Here is a 16,485-nt window from a genome sequence, read left to right as displayed (position 1 = left end):
AAAGTAATCTTCCGATCAACACAGTCAATGTTGACAAATCGAAATGGGAGAACTTTAATTTAGCTGACCCCGAATTTGACAAGTCGGGGCGGGCGGATCTGATCATTGGGTCAGATTTGTACACTCACATTCTGCAGAGTGGAGTTATATATGATAGACGTTGATGCACTACGAGAAGTACAAACAAAACCAATAAAGACGGGACAAATAAAGAAAAAACAAGAAAGGAAGCTAGCTTCGGCCAGCCGAAGCTTATATACCCTTGCAGATCATTCCTATTAATTTACAAATCGCCAAAAATGTTCAATTTTCTAATATTTCTCATTAATTTTCCGATCGTTCCTATGGCAGCTATATGATATAGTCGTCCGATTTTGATCAAATTAAAATTGAAATTCGAAAATATTTAAAAAGAGTCATATCCTAGAGTAGGGGATAATACAATAAAAACCAAAGAAGCTAGAATTTATTTCCTATTACTTTTCCATTAATTTTCCGATCGTTCCTATGGCAGCTATATGATATAGTCGTCCGATTTTGATTAAATTAAAATTGAAATTCGGAAATATTTAAAAAGAGTCATATCCTAGAGTAGAAGATAATACAATAAAATCCAAAGAAGCTAAAATTTATTTCCTATTACTTTTCCATTAATTTTCCGATCGTTCCTATGGCAGCTATATGATATAGTAGTCAGATTTTTTAACTAATTAATTCGAAATTCAGATATATTTAAAAAATAACATCCCCAAAAGTAGAAGGTAATATTTCAAAAAACACCGAAGCTAGAATTTTTTAAAGTTTTTTTTTCCGATTGTTCCTATGGGAGCCATAAGATATAGTTGTCCGATCCGGTCGGCTCTGACATATATACTACCTGCAATAGAAAGAAGACTTTTGGGAAAGTTTCATCCCGATAGCTCAAAAACTGAGAGACTAGTTTGCGTAGAAACAGACAGACGGACAGACGAACAGACGGACGGACAGACGGACAGACGGTCCACAGGAAAGTGCATCTCGAAGCACAAAGTAAATCTTTTAATTAAAAGTAAAAGTTCAGAATAAACCATGAAAGTGGATGCCATTGTACTTCCTAAAGTAAAAAGTAATCTTCCGATCAACACAGTCAATGTTGACAAATCGAAATGGGAGAACTTTAATTTAGCTGACCCCGAATTTGACAAGTCGGGGCGGGCGGATCTGATCATTGGGTCAGATTTGTACACTCACATTCTGCAGAGTGGAGTTATATATGATAGACGTTGATGCACTACGAGAAGTACAAACAAAACCAATAAAGACGGGACAAATAAAGAAAAAACAAGAAAGGAAGCTAGCTTCGGCCAGCCGAAGCTTATATACCCTTGCAGATCATTCCTATTAATTTACAAATCGCCAAAAATGTTCAATTTTCTAATATTTCTCATTAATTTTCCGATCGTTCCTATGGCAGCTATATGATATAGTCGTCCGATTTTGATCAAATTAAAATTGAAATTCGAAAATATTTAAAAAGAGTCATATCCTAGAGTAGGGGATAATACAATAAAAACCAAAGAAGCTAGAATTTATTTCCTATTACTTTTCCATTAATTTTCCGATCGTTCCTATGGCAGCTATATGATATAGTCGTCCGATTTTGATTAAATTAAAATTGAAATTCGGAAATATTTAAAAAGAGTCATATCCTAGAGTAGAAGATAATACAATAAAATCCAAAGAAGCTAAAATTTATTTCCTATTACTTTTCCATTAATTTTCCGATCGTTCCTATGGCAGCTATATGATATAGTAGTCAGATTTTTTAACTAATTAATTCGAAATTCAGATATATTTAAAAAATAACATCCCCAAAAGTAGAAGGTAATATTTCAAAAAACACCGAAGCTAGAATTTTTTAAAGTTTTTTTTTCCGATTGTTCCTATGGGAGCCATAAGATATAGTTGTCCGATCCGGTCGGCTCTGACATATATACTACCTGCAATAGAAAGAAGACTTTTGGGAAAGTTTCATCCCGATAGCTCAAAAACTGAGAGACTAGTTTGCGTAGAAACAGACAGACGGACAGACGGACAGACGGACAGACGGACGGACAGACGGACAGACGGACATGGCTAGATCGACTCGTCTTGTGATGCTGATCAAGAATATATATACTTTATGGGGTCGGAAACGTCTCCTTCACTGCGTTGCAAACTTCTGACTGAAATCATAATACCCTCTGCAAGGGTATAAACATGCAGTTAGGAGTGAAGCAAATGAGTTAAAATGCAGTGTTGGGAAAGGTACTGTGTTTTTGTACCTAGGTAAGGTAAAAGGTATTGGGCAAAAATAAATACCTAGGTAAGGTAAAGGTACTTCAATTTCCCAGTACCTAGGTAAAGGTAAAAGGTAAATATATTGTTTTTTTTATTTTTTTATAAAAGCTGAGCTCAAGGAACCGAAAAAACGATTTTTAATTTTCCTTACAAAGTTCCATATTTGTCTTAGTAACTAAGTCCGTGTAACTGCTTGGATGAACCCTCTAAAGTTGTTGAAATTAAATCCAATTATTTATAAATATAAGCTTAAATAATTTTGTGTATATATTTTTAAAACACGCTGCATGAATAATTGTATGCACGTATCACTTCATTAATATATTTATGAAACCCTCATGTACATATTTGGCGCGCAAAAATTCCGTATGTAGAAACATTGACTATATGTATATTGTGTATATGCCGTTTGTTTACGTACATACGGCATTTTTGCGCGCCAAATACACTTTGGTTTCATAAATAAATTGATGTAGTGATGGGAACATACATTCGTGCACAAAATGATATAAAATAAAACCGCGATTAGTTTTCATTCTCAAATATGTACATATGTAAGTAATGTGTATTTGTACATATCTCACACATAAAAAAAGGTATAGGCTGTGTGTGCAGATTTCCTGTCGATTTATCATCGAATTTTATTGTTTTATTAACACACAACACGCACTTGCCGTCCGGGTTAAAAAATTTGCCATTTAATATTGTTGGCAACACTTTCTCGTTTAAATTTTCTTTTTCGGCCATGTCTGTCGCGCAAAGTCAAATTGTTTTGTGCATTTGAGAAAATTGCAATGCAAAGGTAACTTTACAAAACAAACATGAGAACGGCTAATTTCCAATGACTTTTAATGCTGCGTTCCGACTATTACAATTTCGAAACGAAATGATACAATGACGTGTAGATGTGGTGGATTTAGCTTATTTCAGTGTCGCAGTCAGATGTGGCTAGTTTAAATCAGAGCAATGTTTAATACCTATGTAAGTACCTTAATAATTCCAAAGGAATATAAAAATTTGTAGCTAGGTAAGGTAAAAGGTACCCAAATATTTTTATACCTAGGTAAGGTAAAAGGTACCACTAAATTGTACCTAGGTACGTACCTAGGTAAAAGTATCTAGGTATGTCCCAACACTGTTAAAATGTTAGTTTTTAATACCGGGATAGAAGTTGATGTGCAAATTAAAAAAGATGGGCTCCTAGGACAAAAAACTGATTTCGGGTGGATTGTCTCTGGATTTCAAAAATCCAATGGAAAAAAGACGATAGTAGGGACAACTATTAATTTTAACGATTTGGATAAATGTCGGAATTTAAAAGGAAAAAATAAAAATAACAGTGATTTTATTCCCCCGGCAGGACCTCACTTCGGAGGTAGTTGGAAAGTTGAAGTTAGTTCAGCTATGAAGAAGAATAGTCCTAATGTAGTGAAAGGACAGATTGTCCTTGTTTTAATTCTTTAGGTATGGACAAAATAATAGTTGCTTAACACAACGTACAGATAATAAAATATTTGTCATACATAGAAAACGAGATACTAAAGATTCGATGAAATTAGCTCAACTTACCATTAATTATCCATTTGGATGAAATCAGTAAATTATCAAAAGAAAATTAAAAATGCCGATTTTAGACAATGCATATTTAAAACTAAATATTTAAAAATATTAAAATACAAAAGCAATTACAAGCCATAGCCATACCAAGCGGTATGCATAATATCTAAACATATAAATATAATAAATTATTAGAAAATGTTTAAAATAAATAATTTAAAGATTTAAATTTTGTAATGTTATAATACAATCATTTCAAGCCGTTGCAAGGTGGTAAATTTGTTATGCAAGATAAAATATATCGAATAAATACAGTCCACTAATTTTGTATTGCAATAAATATAACCAGCAAAATAATATAGCCGAAAATAATCACTTGAGATGTCTCTCACGCTGCACCAAGGGTTCCTGTGCGGGGGTCAAATGATAACTCTACCGCTCAGGCAGACGCGGCCTCTGCGTAGGCCACAGATAAGATCAGAATAAGAATTTCATGTTAGTTTCCTAAGCAGGGACTTTGAAAATAAATACTCAGTTTTAATACAGAACTCAACTGAAAAGGTTGTTTTACTTAATTCATCCCTTTCAGCTAGCCTGATGTGACGTCACGCGTCCCCATATGTTTGTATGTATGTTCTGCTGGCGCATGTATATATGTACATATGTATGTCCTGCTGTCTCAATTTAAGTGAGTTATCGACAAACTTTGGATCTGTAAAAAACAAAAACAAAAAATGATTTGCTCTGCTATGTACACACACACGCAAAAAATAAATATATCCAAAAAATGCGTATTTTACACACACAGCCATTAGATACATATATGCGTGTGTACGTTTGTGTGTGTGCATTGCAGCTGACTAAGGAATTGAGATTCGATCAAATTCAAATTCAAGACAATTCTGATATCCTTTTGTTAAAACAATTAGGGTGTTCAATTGCGTTGCAAACGTTGTAAAGTGTAAAAGTTTTTTGTTTTGTTTTCGATAAAGTACTGCTTTGAAATTCATATTTTTGCACTCTTAATTCATACAAAACAAGAAAGGAAGCTAGCTTCGGCCAGCCGAAGCTTATATACCCTTGCAGATCATTCCTATTAATTAACAAATCGCAAAAATGTTTAATTTTCTAATATTTCTCATTAATTTTCCGATCGTTCCTATGGCAGCTATATGATATAGTCGTCCGATTTTGATCAAATTAAAATTGAAATTCGGAAATATTTAAAAAGAGTCATATCCTAGAGTAGAAGATGATACAATAAAAACCAAAGAAGCTAGAATTTATTTCCTATTACTTTTCCATTAATTTGCCGATCGTTCCTATGGCAGCTATATGATATAGTAGTCCGATTTTGATTAAATTAAAATTGAAATTCGGAAATATTTAAAAAGAGTCATATCCTAGAGTAGAAGATAATACAATAAAAACCAAAGAAGCTAGAATTTATTTCCTATTACTTTTCCATTAATTTTCCGATCGTTCCTATGGCAGCTATATGATATAGTAGTCCGATTTTTTAAATAATTAATTCGAAATTCAGAAATATTTAAAAAATAACATCCCCAAAAGTAGAAGGTAATATTTCAAAAAACACCGAAGCTAGAATTTTTTAAAGTTTTTTTTTCCGATTGTTCCTATGGGAGCCATAAGATATAGTTGTCCGATCCGGTCGGCTCTGAGATATATACTACCTGCAATAGAAAGAAGACTTTTGGGAAAGTTTCATCCCGATAGCTCAAAAACTGAGAGACTAGTTTGCGTAGAAACAGACAGACGGACAGACGAACAGACGGACGGACAGACGGACAGACGGACAGACGGTCCACAGGAAAGTGCATCTCGAAGCACAAAGTAAATCTTTTAATTAAAAGTAAAAGTTCAGAATAAACCATGAAAGTGGATGCCATTGTACTTCCTAAAGTAAAAAGTAATCTTCCGATCAACACAGTCAATGTTGACAAATCGAAATGGGAGAACTTTAATTTAGCTGACCCCGAATTTGACAAGTCGGGGCGGGCGGATCTGATCATTGGGTCAGATTTGTACACTCACATTCTGCAGAGTGGAGTTATATATGATAGACGTTGATGCACTACGAGAAGTACAAACAAAACCAATAAAGACGGGACAAATAAAGAAAAAACAAGAAAGGAAGCTAGCTTCGGCCAGCCGAAGCTTATATACCCTTGCAGATCATTCCTATTAATTTACAAATCGCCAAAAATGTTCAATTTTCTAATATTTCTCATTAATTTTCCGATCGTTCCTATGGCAGCTATATGATATAGTCGTCCGATTTTGATCAAATTAAAATTGAAATTCGAAAATATTTAAAAAGAGTCATATCCTAGAGTAGGGGATAATACAATAAAAACCAAAGAAGCTAGAATTTATTTCCTATTACTTTTCCATTAATTTTCCGATCGTTCCTATGGCAGCTATATGATATAGTAGTCCGATTTTGATTAAATTAAAATTGAAATTCGGAAATATTTAAAAAGAGTCATATCCTAGAGTAGAAGATAATACAATAAAATCCAAAGAAGCTAAAATTTATTTCCTATTACTTTTCCATTAATTTTCCGATCGTTCCTATGGCAGCTATATGATATAGTAGTCAGATTTTTTAACTAATTAATTCGAAATTCAGATATATTTAAAAAATAACATCCCCAAAAGTAGAAGGTAATATTTCAAAAAACACCGAAGCTAGAATTTTTTAAAGTTTTTTTTTCCGATTGTTCCTATGGGAGCCATAAGATATAGTTGTCCGATCCGGTCGGCTCTGAGATATATACTACCTGCAATAGAAAGAAGACTTTTGCGAAAGTTTCATCCCGATAGCTCAAAAACTGAGAGACTAGTTTGCGTAGAAACAGACAGACGGACAGACGAACAGACGGACGGACAGACGGACAGACGGACAGACGGACATGGCTAGATCGACTCGTCTTGTGATGCTGATCAAGAATATATATACTTTATGGGGTCGGAAACGTCTCCTTCACTGCGTTGCAAACTTCTGACTGAAATCATAATACCCTCTGCAAGGGTATAAAAATGCATAAATTTATCTGGGTAAGAGCGAGACAGCAATAGTCAAAACTCTCCGAAATTGAAAAAGAGTTTATTATTTTTAACATGTAAATTTAATCAAATTCGTATCCTATCTATTTTTTTCTTAAAGCAATTTTTTTCAAATAATGTTTTTAGGCTTTAATGGCAGTGGATTGGGAATTTAATTACATGCTCAACGCAGTATGACATTCTATATTTAATTAATATGTTTTGGTCGAAATGCTAATGTTCTGAATGAAATTAGTGTAAGGATTTCCGCTTTTATTTAAAGCAAGCAGCATCTTCCGAGCGTTCATTTTCCCAAGACAGCAATTTAATAACAGAAAAAAGGTCGGCATTGATAAAAAGCGATCGAATGGTCAAGGAAATTATGTTTTTACATAACAACATTACAAAAAAAGACTGATTATAATTTGCTAAATTATTATCCTTTAATAACAATATTACAAAAAAGACTGACTATAATTTGTTAAATACATCTAAGCTATTATAAATGTCGACCCCTAAAAAACGGTCAGTAGCAAATTCCACCCAGAACGGATTGACCTTAAAATCTGGAAAAATCACAGTAATTACTTAAATAATTAGGAGCCGCGTAAGGGGTACTTTGTAGAAAAAAAACGACCCCAAAGTGCCCCAAAATTCGATTTGTTTTTTTTTAAATTCTTTCTTTTGCCATTTCTCTGTTATAAATGTTGTGAAAATGGTTTAAAAATGTGATGTTCATAATCTTATGACATACCCGCAAATAACTGCATTTAAATTTCTTGGAGATTCAGCATCCTTAACCAAGTCCCCAATATTTTCAAATTTGGCTAACCTGATGTGACGTCACGCGTCCCCATATGTTTGTATGTATGTTCTGCTGGCGCATGTATGTATGTCCTGCTGTCGCAATTTAAGTGTGACCGCGCAAGGGGAAAATGAAAATACCACAGCCAAAAAAAATCGATTATATCGCAAATCTTTTCTTTTGCGCCTTTTTCTTAAGTAAACGTTAAATATTAATATATCGGTAGACCTTACAGAAATCCCATTAAGCTGAATTTTACAGTCGAAATTTTCCTTAAAATTGCTTCTGTTTTTTAAAATGCAAAAGCCCGATCAGCAAACTATTTATTAGTTTTCAAATGTTTAGTTATCGACAAACTTTGGATCTGTAAAAAACAAACACAAACAATGATTTGCTTTGCTATGTACACATATAAATATATCCAAAAAATGCGTATTTTACACACACAGCCATTAGATACATATATGCGTTTTTTTGTTTTTTTTTTATATTCCTTTATTTGGTCTGACTTACAAGTAATTAACAAAAAATATATGTTGGATTGGATAGGAAGCTCGGTCGCGCGGGACTGCCGCAAAGCATTGCTTCGCGCGACTTCAGCCGCCTTCTCCATCTGCCCGTTCCTCCTTCTCTCCAGACGTCTTAACGTCTTCATGATTTTGGCAGCGAATTCTGCCGTTGCGTCCCAAAAGTCCTGGCTGACCAGCATTGTTGGAACCAGTGTGTGGACCTCCACGCTGACTCCCGTTGCGTCTTGGAGTGCCTTTCGTTCGTGGTAGAACCTGTGACACTCGAATAGGACGTGCCGGGCATCCTCCTTGACGCCGCTTCCGCACTCTGGGCAGCCGTTTGCCGTGTCGTGCCCGTACTTTTTCAGGTACCCGCGGAAGCATCCGTGTCCGCTGAGTGCTTGAGTCAGGTAGAAGTCTACCTCCCCGTGCTTTCAACCTATCCAGGGTCTGATGACCGGTATGAGCTTGTGTGTCCAGCGTCCTTTTGTGGTCACGGACCTCCTTCGCTTCGCGCTTTAGCTTTGGTAGCGGCACTTGGCCAGCAATGACCAGTGCCGCGTCGTCCGAAACCATCCCAAGGCGCAGGCAACCCTCAGGGCGCATAGGCGATATGTGGATATGGCTCCTCTCATGTAGCTCTTAAGCTCCGTGGCGTCTGCCAACACTGCGGCTGCGTATAGCAGCTGGGACGTCACAACACTCGCAAGCAGCTTCCTTCTCCCTTGCTGGGGTCCTCTGGTGTTGAGGAGTATCCTGGACAAGGTTCTGGCAGTCGCGTTCGCCTTCTCGTGTGCGTACTCCAGGTGCTCCTTGAAGCAGAGCCTGGTGTCCAGTATGACCCCCAGGTATCTGATCGCCCGTTGAGAAGTGATCTCGTTTCCGCCGACCGTTATCTTGGCTGTATCCACCTGTTTCCTGCTTGAGATCAGGACGGCTTCCGTCTTCTGCGAGGCCAACTCTAGACCTGCCACCGCTAGCCATGCCTCGACTGCACGGATCGCTGTGTTGGCTGCCATTTCTGCATCGCAAATCTCTTTAGCCACCACTACCAGCGCGACGTCATCTGCAAAACCAACGATTGTGGTGTTGTCTGGTAGGGACAGGTTTAGCACTCCGTTGTACATGGTGTTCCACAGCAGTGGGCCCAGTACTGATCCTTGCGGGACTCCGGCGGTGATCTCGTGGGACCTGGTGCCTTCGGAGGTGTCCAGAAGGAGGACCCTGCTGTCAAAGTAGCTGCGAACTATTTTCAGCAGATATTCGGGGACGTGGAACGCTTTCAGTGCCTCCAGCGTCCGCCCCCAGTCCGCCGAGATGAAGGCGTTGCGGATATCCAGCGTTACCACTAGGCAGTACTCCTTCGTGCCACCTTTCCACCTGGTGCCCTCAATGGCTTTTTCGGCAAGGCTTTTCACTTTTGTGGTCGCATCCAGGGTTGACCTCTTCTTCCTGAAGCCAAACTGGCTCGGGGACAGTCCGCCTGCGTGCTCAATTGCTGCCTCCAACCTGGTCACGATTACCTTCTCGAATACCTTTCCTATCGTGTCCAATAGGCAAATCGGTCTGAAGGAGGAGGGATCCCCTGCTGGTTTGCCGGGCTTGACGAGGAGCAATAGTTTTTGCTGCTTCCAGCGTGTGCGTGTGTACGTTTGTGTGTGTGCATTGCAGCTGACTAAGGAATTGAGATTCGCTCAAATTCAAATTCAAGATAATACTGATATCCTTTTGAGTAGTATGAAAATGAGAGTTCTGGATACAAAAGCTGGATACAAAAGTGGAGGGGGAGGTAATTAATTATGCTAATTAGGGTAATAAATCAGGACAATGTGACAGGTGTGGGGGATAATTAAAGTTAATGGGTGCGTGACGAGTGATCGTTAATTAGGGTCCACAATAGTTATATCCAGCTTTTGTATGTAGGATTTGTATTCAGGAATCAGGAATCCCGAAATTCGGTCCAGAAATCGGGGGAGATATTACTGGGGTGTGACGGGTGATCGTAAATTAGGGTGATAAGTTGCTTATATCTAGGAATTGTATTCAGGAATTCGCTCCCCCGAATTTCGTTTAAGAAATCGGGACCCTAATTAAGCGGGTGAGAAGTTACTGGGGTGTGACGGGTGATCGTAAATTAGGGTGATAAGTTGCTTATATCTAGGAATTGTATTCAGGAATTCGCTCCCCCGAATTTCGTTTAAGAAATCGGGACTCTTATTAAGCGGGAAGAAGTTACTGGGGTGTGACGGGTGATCGTAAATTAGGGTCCACAATAGTTATATCCAGCTTTTGTATCTAGGAAATGGGGTGAAAGAGGGGAGGCATTCTGCTTAAGTGGTTGACGAGTAGGTTGACGGGATCGAACGTGGGAGAAGTTAGAAAAATAGGGTGAAACGAGGGGAGGGAATCTAGTTAAGCGGGTGAGAAGTTACTGGGGTGTGTCAGGTGATCATAGCGTTATATTTGGGTTATCCTAGTTAATGGGGGAGAAATTACTTTGGTGTGCCGGGTGTCCTTTGCTTATCTGGGTTATCGTAGTTAAGCGGGTGAGCGATATATTTGGGTTATCCTAGTTAATGGGGAGAAATTACTGGGGTGTGCCGGGTGTCCTTTGCTTAGATTAAGAAAGTGTGGTGCTCACGCGGGTACGTGTTAGAATGTCACGGGCTGTTGTCACGTCCAAAAGAAACAGCTGAAAGCAACCACCCTTGAAAAGGGATCCCTTTGCTTGCCACTGAGAAACAAACTCCCACCCCAATGACAAAAAGAATATGTAAATTTTAAATTCAAGTATATTTATTTATTTTTTTAACTTTTTGACCTGAAAGAAATAGCTGAAACAAACTCCCACCCCAATGACAAAAAGAATATGTAAATTTTAAATTCAAGTATATTTATTTATTTTTTTAACTTTTTGACCTGAAAGAAATAGCTGAAAAAAATCACCCATCCCCCAAACAAAAGAATATGTTAATTTTAATTTCAAATATATTTTTATTGTTTTATTTATTTTTTATTTGTAAATTTAAGGTTAAGATTTTTGTATTTGTTAATTAAAGCAATAGCTTTAATTCTAATGTATGGTGCCTGGTGACATTGACATGTATCCGGGCCCTCTCTTACGTCATCGTCGGCCCAGGGACATGTTAGCATATGCACACCATACCTAGATTCTCTCTCACCGACTCGATCCATCTGTTGTAGCTTGGAGAAGTCCATCTCCAGGGACTCCCGATGATCCTCAAAAATGAAGTCACCAAATTCTTCGAGGAAATTGGTGATTTCATCACACACGTGGTTGTTATTCATTCTGCTGCTGCTGTTTCTTGTTGTTTCTTGATGTTGTTGGCGCTGTTTCTTGTTGTTTCTTGATGTTGTTGGCGCTGTTTCTTGCTGTTTCTTGATGTTGTTGGCGCTGTTTGTCTGTTGATGATGTTGTTGTTTGTTGATTTTTGGTTGTTGATTAGTTGTTTGTTGTATAGTTGATTTTTGGTTGTTGTATAGTTGTTTTGTTGGTTTGGTTTGTTGATTTTTGGTTGTAGTTTTGTTGTTATTCCAAACTTATGTTGCTGCTGCTGATATTATTAATCCAGACTTGTAATTCGAACTGAAGGTTCTTCCCAGTAACTTCTTACTTTTATCCCCTCTTCATATGGGGAGCAAAAATTTTCCACCACCATCCCTTCCCTCGCGATCATCCCTTTGAGAAAATTAGTTAGAGAAATGCAAATGTGACTAGAAACCGAGTAGTCAACAACCTGGTTGCTAGGACACGGTTCACTTTCACCCCTCCCTCGCCATCAAATATTCGATGGAATCAACCAATGAAAATAATGCAAGTCTAATTTCTTATATTAAATTTAAGGAAAATATTTTCATCAACCAATCAATTCGTTGCAACTCTAATTTCCTATATTAAATTTAAGGAAAATATTTTCATTTACCAATCAAAACTTTTAATTTTTTAATTTTCAAACTAAAGTTTAAGTTGATACTAATAATCTATCCTCAAAGTTATATTTAAGCTAGAATTTTATCAAATTCAGATCAGTGTTTTCAAATTTCTTGAAGTGACCTACTCTTTTTACTAGTTTCGAAAAACAGTAAAGTGATCTTATCAACGTGTGTACCTCAATTGAAAAGTGGCTTTGTGAGAACAATTTAATTACAATTACAAATTAACTACATTACAAGTGACTTTGTGAAAAGAAAATAAAAATTTAAAACAATCTACAAATTAACTACATTACAAGTGACTTTGTGAAAAGAAAATAAAAATTTCAAACAATCTACAAATTAATTACAATTGTAATTTTTTCCAAAATAAAAATTAAAATGAATAACCAAACCCAAAAATATTGTGAGTCATGCCGTCGTTTCATCCCGGTGGGAGTTCAATGGAATCACCATGCACGAACCGCGAACCACAAGATGAACGCTATGGTACCTTTGGATGGAAGAATCAAAATGATTTCGGATGGATTCAAGGGTCGAATCCTTCATTATATGTTTGTTAATGAAGGAGAGGAATTAAGATACCCGGAAGAGTTCCTCTTCGAAGCAGGAGAGGCTTTAAAATCGCATTTATTTAATGTGCTTCAAAGCTACATGTCCGGTAAAGTTAATTTTGAGCTTTTTGCGGAATATATGCTCGTGAAAGATGACGATTTAAAAACGGAGACTAAACAATTCCAAAGCAAAATGGAAGTTGTTACAAACCACTCGGATTTAGACCGCATATTCACCAATCACTCAGACCATCTGAAAATAAAAATGGAAGAGTTTCAGGAAAGGGATAGCGGGTGGACCCTACTCCGCATAATTCGATTGGAAATGAATTTCAATCAATTTAAACCGCTTTCTGGTTCCTCATTTATCCCAACACCACCCAAGCTTTTTTCGAAAAAAGCAATAATTAATGTTCAAAATAAGAATGATTCATACTGTTTTAAATGGACTTTGATTTCGGCACTTACAAAGGTAGCAAGTAACCCTAGTATATGCTACACATATAAAGTTGATATAAGGGCCGAAAGATTTGTTTTAACATCTGGAATAAATTTGGACTTCAGTGGGTTAACATTCCCGCTCAAAATAAAGGACATAGACATTTTCATTCAAAAAAACGTTACATTGAGTATTAACGTTTTTGGATATGATGAGGAAAGTGAAACTATAATTGGACCTCTTTATCAATCTGGAGTTGAAAAGCCGACGCACATAAATATACTTTTCCTGGAAGGAAACGGATTCGGTCACTACACATGGATAAAAAATATTTCAAAGTATGAATTTTACTCGTTATAGACCTACTTTTACTTATTATGTTACATTACTTGTTTTATTTTTCTTTTGTTTAACAGACTAATGACTTCACAAAGAGGATCACATAATGGACGGGAATGGTTTTGCAATACCTGCTTAAATTTTTCATCAACTGCAAGTCACGCACTTCGCCACAAGGAGCTTTGCAGTGGAAAGGTTGCCACTCTCCCAAGCCCATATAAATCGACATTGAAGTATACGGCACTGCGTCATCAACTAAAAGTTCCGTTCGCAGTGTATGCAGATTTCGAGTGTATACTTCGACGTAAAAATATTGATGTAAGTCCTAAACTGTTTAATGTAAATGAACATGTACCAATTTCATATGCTTACTTTATAAAGTGTGCATATGATTCTAGCTTAGATAAATTTGTAATGGAAACGGGAGGTAATTCAGCCATAAATTTTGTCAATTCCCTTGTAAATAACTTAAAAACTATTCATACAAATTATTTGAGTAAAATTGTTCCCATAGTAATGAATCCAGAGGACGAATATGATTTTGAGTTTACCCTCAATTGTCATATTTGTGAGAAGGCTTTAGCGGATGATAGGGTTCGAGATCATTGTCATTATACAGGTAGATACAGGGGTGCAGCTCATTCGAAATGTAATTTAGAATTGAAAACGTCTAATTTTATCCCAGTTTTCTTCCACAATTTCTCCAAGTATGATTGTCACTTGTTTATCAAAGAATTAACATTAATACCTGGAGAAATTAAAGTTATTCCCATAAACAAGGAGCACTTCATTTCAGTAATGAAAAAAATTGAAAATGAATGTGGAAACAGTTTTGAGATAAGGTTTCTAGACACATTTAGATTTATGTCATCTAGTCTAGATGCCTTAGCGTCCAATTTAGAAGATGATCAACTTAAATCAGTAAGATCACATTTTAATTGTGAAAATGAATTTAGGCTTATGCGGAAGAAGGGTGTATTCCCATATGAATATCTTGATTCAGAGCATAGACTAGATGAAACTAGTTTACCATCAAGAGACCAATTTTATAATCAGTTTACTGAAAAGCATTGTTCTCAAGAGGAATATAGTCATGCTGTTAAAGTTTGGAGACAATTTTCCTGTAAATCTCTAAAGGACTATCTAGAGATTTATTTAAAAACTGATGTATTATTATTAACTGACGTTTTTGAAAATTTCCGTTTAATTTGCATGAAAATTTATTCTCTTGACCCAGCTCATTTTTATACAACACCAGGTTTATCTTGGCAGGCAATGCTGAAAACCACTCAAATTGAGTTACAGTTAATAACTGATATTGATATGTATAAATTTATACAAAGTGGAATTCGGGGTGGTTTGGTACAATGCTGTCACAGATATAGTAAAGCAAATAATAAATATTTAAGTGATTATGATGCTAGTAAAGAGTCATCATTTTTAATGTATTTAGATGCAAATAATTTGTATGGTTGGGCAATGTCTCAACCTTTACCTTACCAAGGGTTTAAGTGGTTGTCTCCCATAGACATAGAAAATTTGGTAGTAGAAAATATTCCAAGCGATGGAGATTATGGTTATATTTTAGAAGTGGATTTGGACTATCCATACAGTATCCATGATTTACATAGTGATTTACCGTTTTGTTCATCAACAAAGTTAGCCACTAATAGCGAAAAAGTAAAAAAATTAATTGCCGACCTCGGAAATAAAAAAAATTATATCATTCATTATAAAAATTTACAGCAATGTTTGCTTAATGGGTTGAAGCTAATAAAAATTCATAGAGGGATACGTTTTGAGCAAAAACCTTGGCTCAAAACGTATATAGACCTTAACACCCAATATCGTCAAAAAGCTAAAAATTCATTTGAAAAAGATTTTTTTAAATTATTAAATAATGCAGTCTACGGTAAAACCCTAGAAAATATCGAGAATCGCGTTGACATTAAAATAGTTTGTGATTGGGATCCTCCACAGAATAATAATAATAAAAGTGGTCGTAAAAAATTATGTGCACGAGCATTAATTTCCAAATTTAATTTTCAAAGTGCTACAAAACTAGAGAATGATTTTTATACAATTCAAATGAGAAGAATGTCATATGTATACGATAAACCCATGTATCTTGGGTTTACAGTATTAGAGTTATCAAAGTGGAACATGTATAATTTCCATTATCAGTATATGAAACCGAAATTTCAAGATAATATAAGATTAAATTACATGGATACAGATTCCTTCATCTATACAATTAAAACTGATGATTTTTATAGAGATATTCGGAATGATATAGAATTCAAATTTGATACATCTGGTTATTCCGAAGAAAGAGCCAACTTATATAATTTTAAAATATGCAATAAAGCGGTATTAGGTGTTTTTAAAGATGAGCTTCATGGTAGACCAATGTCAGAGTTTGTTGGTCTCCGTCCTAAGGTTTATTGTTATAAAATTGATTCTATGGACAAATCGTTTATGAAATCTAAGGGAGTAACGAGAACAGCACTAGAGTACCTAGATATTGAAAAATATAAAAAGGTTCTTTTCACTGAAAATCGAATGTATGGCGGCATGTCAGTTTTTAGATCTAAAAATCATACCATAAATACTTACAAAATGACAAAAATAATTCTCGATGGTAATGATACGAAGAGAAAAGTTGAGGGTGATAAAATGTCTACACTCCCTTATCATCATAAGGGTTTAATAGAAAGGGAACTCATATCAAATGTTCAAATCCTTGAGGGAGAGTCACTTGTTTTGGGGAGACAGGTAGATGAAATAGAAAGTCTTGAATTCCAGACTGAGGAACAAAAAACTTTACTCAAGCGTCTAAAAACAGAAATTGAAAATGTTGAACATGATTTACTTTACAAGTCGCTTGAACTTGAAATGTTTTATAATGAATTGCCCCCCGATCCCAAAAAACAGAAACAA

The 16,485-nt window shown here is 36.0% G+C and overlaps 1 protein-coding gene across 1 annotated transcript; it reads left to right on the top strand.

The window, feature by feature from the left end:
* The first annotated feature begins 12,615 nt into the window (after nt 1-12,615).
* Nucleotides 12,616-13,952, top strand: LOC138912073 (uncharacterized). Its single transcript, XM_070211929.1, has 3 exons — nt 12,616-13,544; nt 13,623-13,863; nt 13,944-13,952. The coding sequence occupies exons 1-3, from the start codon at nt 12,691-12,693 to the stop codon at nt 13,950-13,952; spliced, it is 1,104 nt and encodes a 367-aa protein (XP_070068030.1). The 5' UTR covers nt 12,616-12,690.
* The last annotated feature ends 2,533 nt before the right edge of the window (nt 13,953-16,485 follow it).

Source organism: Drosophila takahashii, chromosome 2R (genome assembly GCF_030179915.1).
Source record: "Drosophila takahashii strain IR98-3 E-12201 chromosome 2R, DtakHiC1v2, whole genome shotgun sequence".
NCBI classification, from domain to species: domain Eukaryota; kingdom Metazoa; phylum Arthropoda; class Insecta; order Diptera; family Drosophilidae; genus Drosophila; species Drosophila takahashii.
The sequence above is the reverse complement of the archived record's forward strand: the minus strand, read 5'-3'. Positions and strand labels throughout refer to the sequence as shown.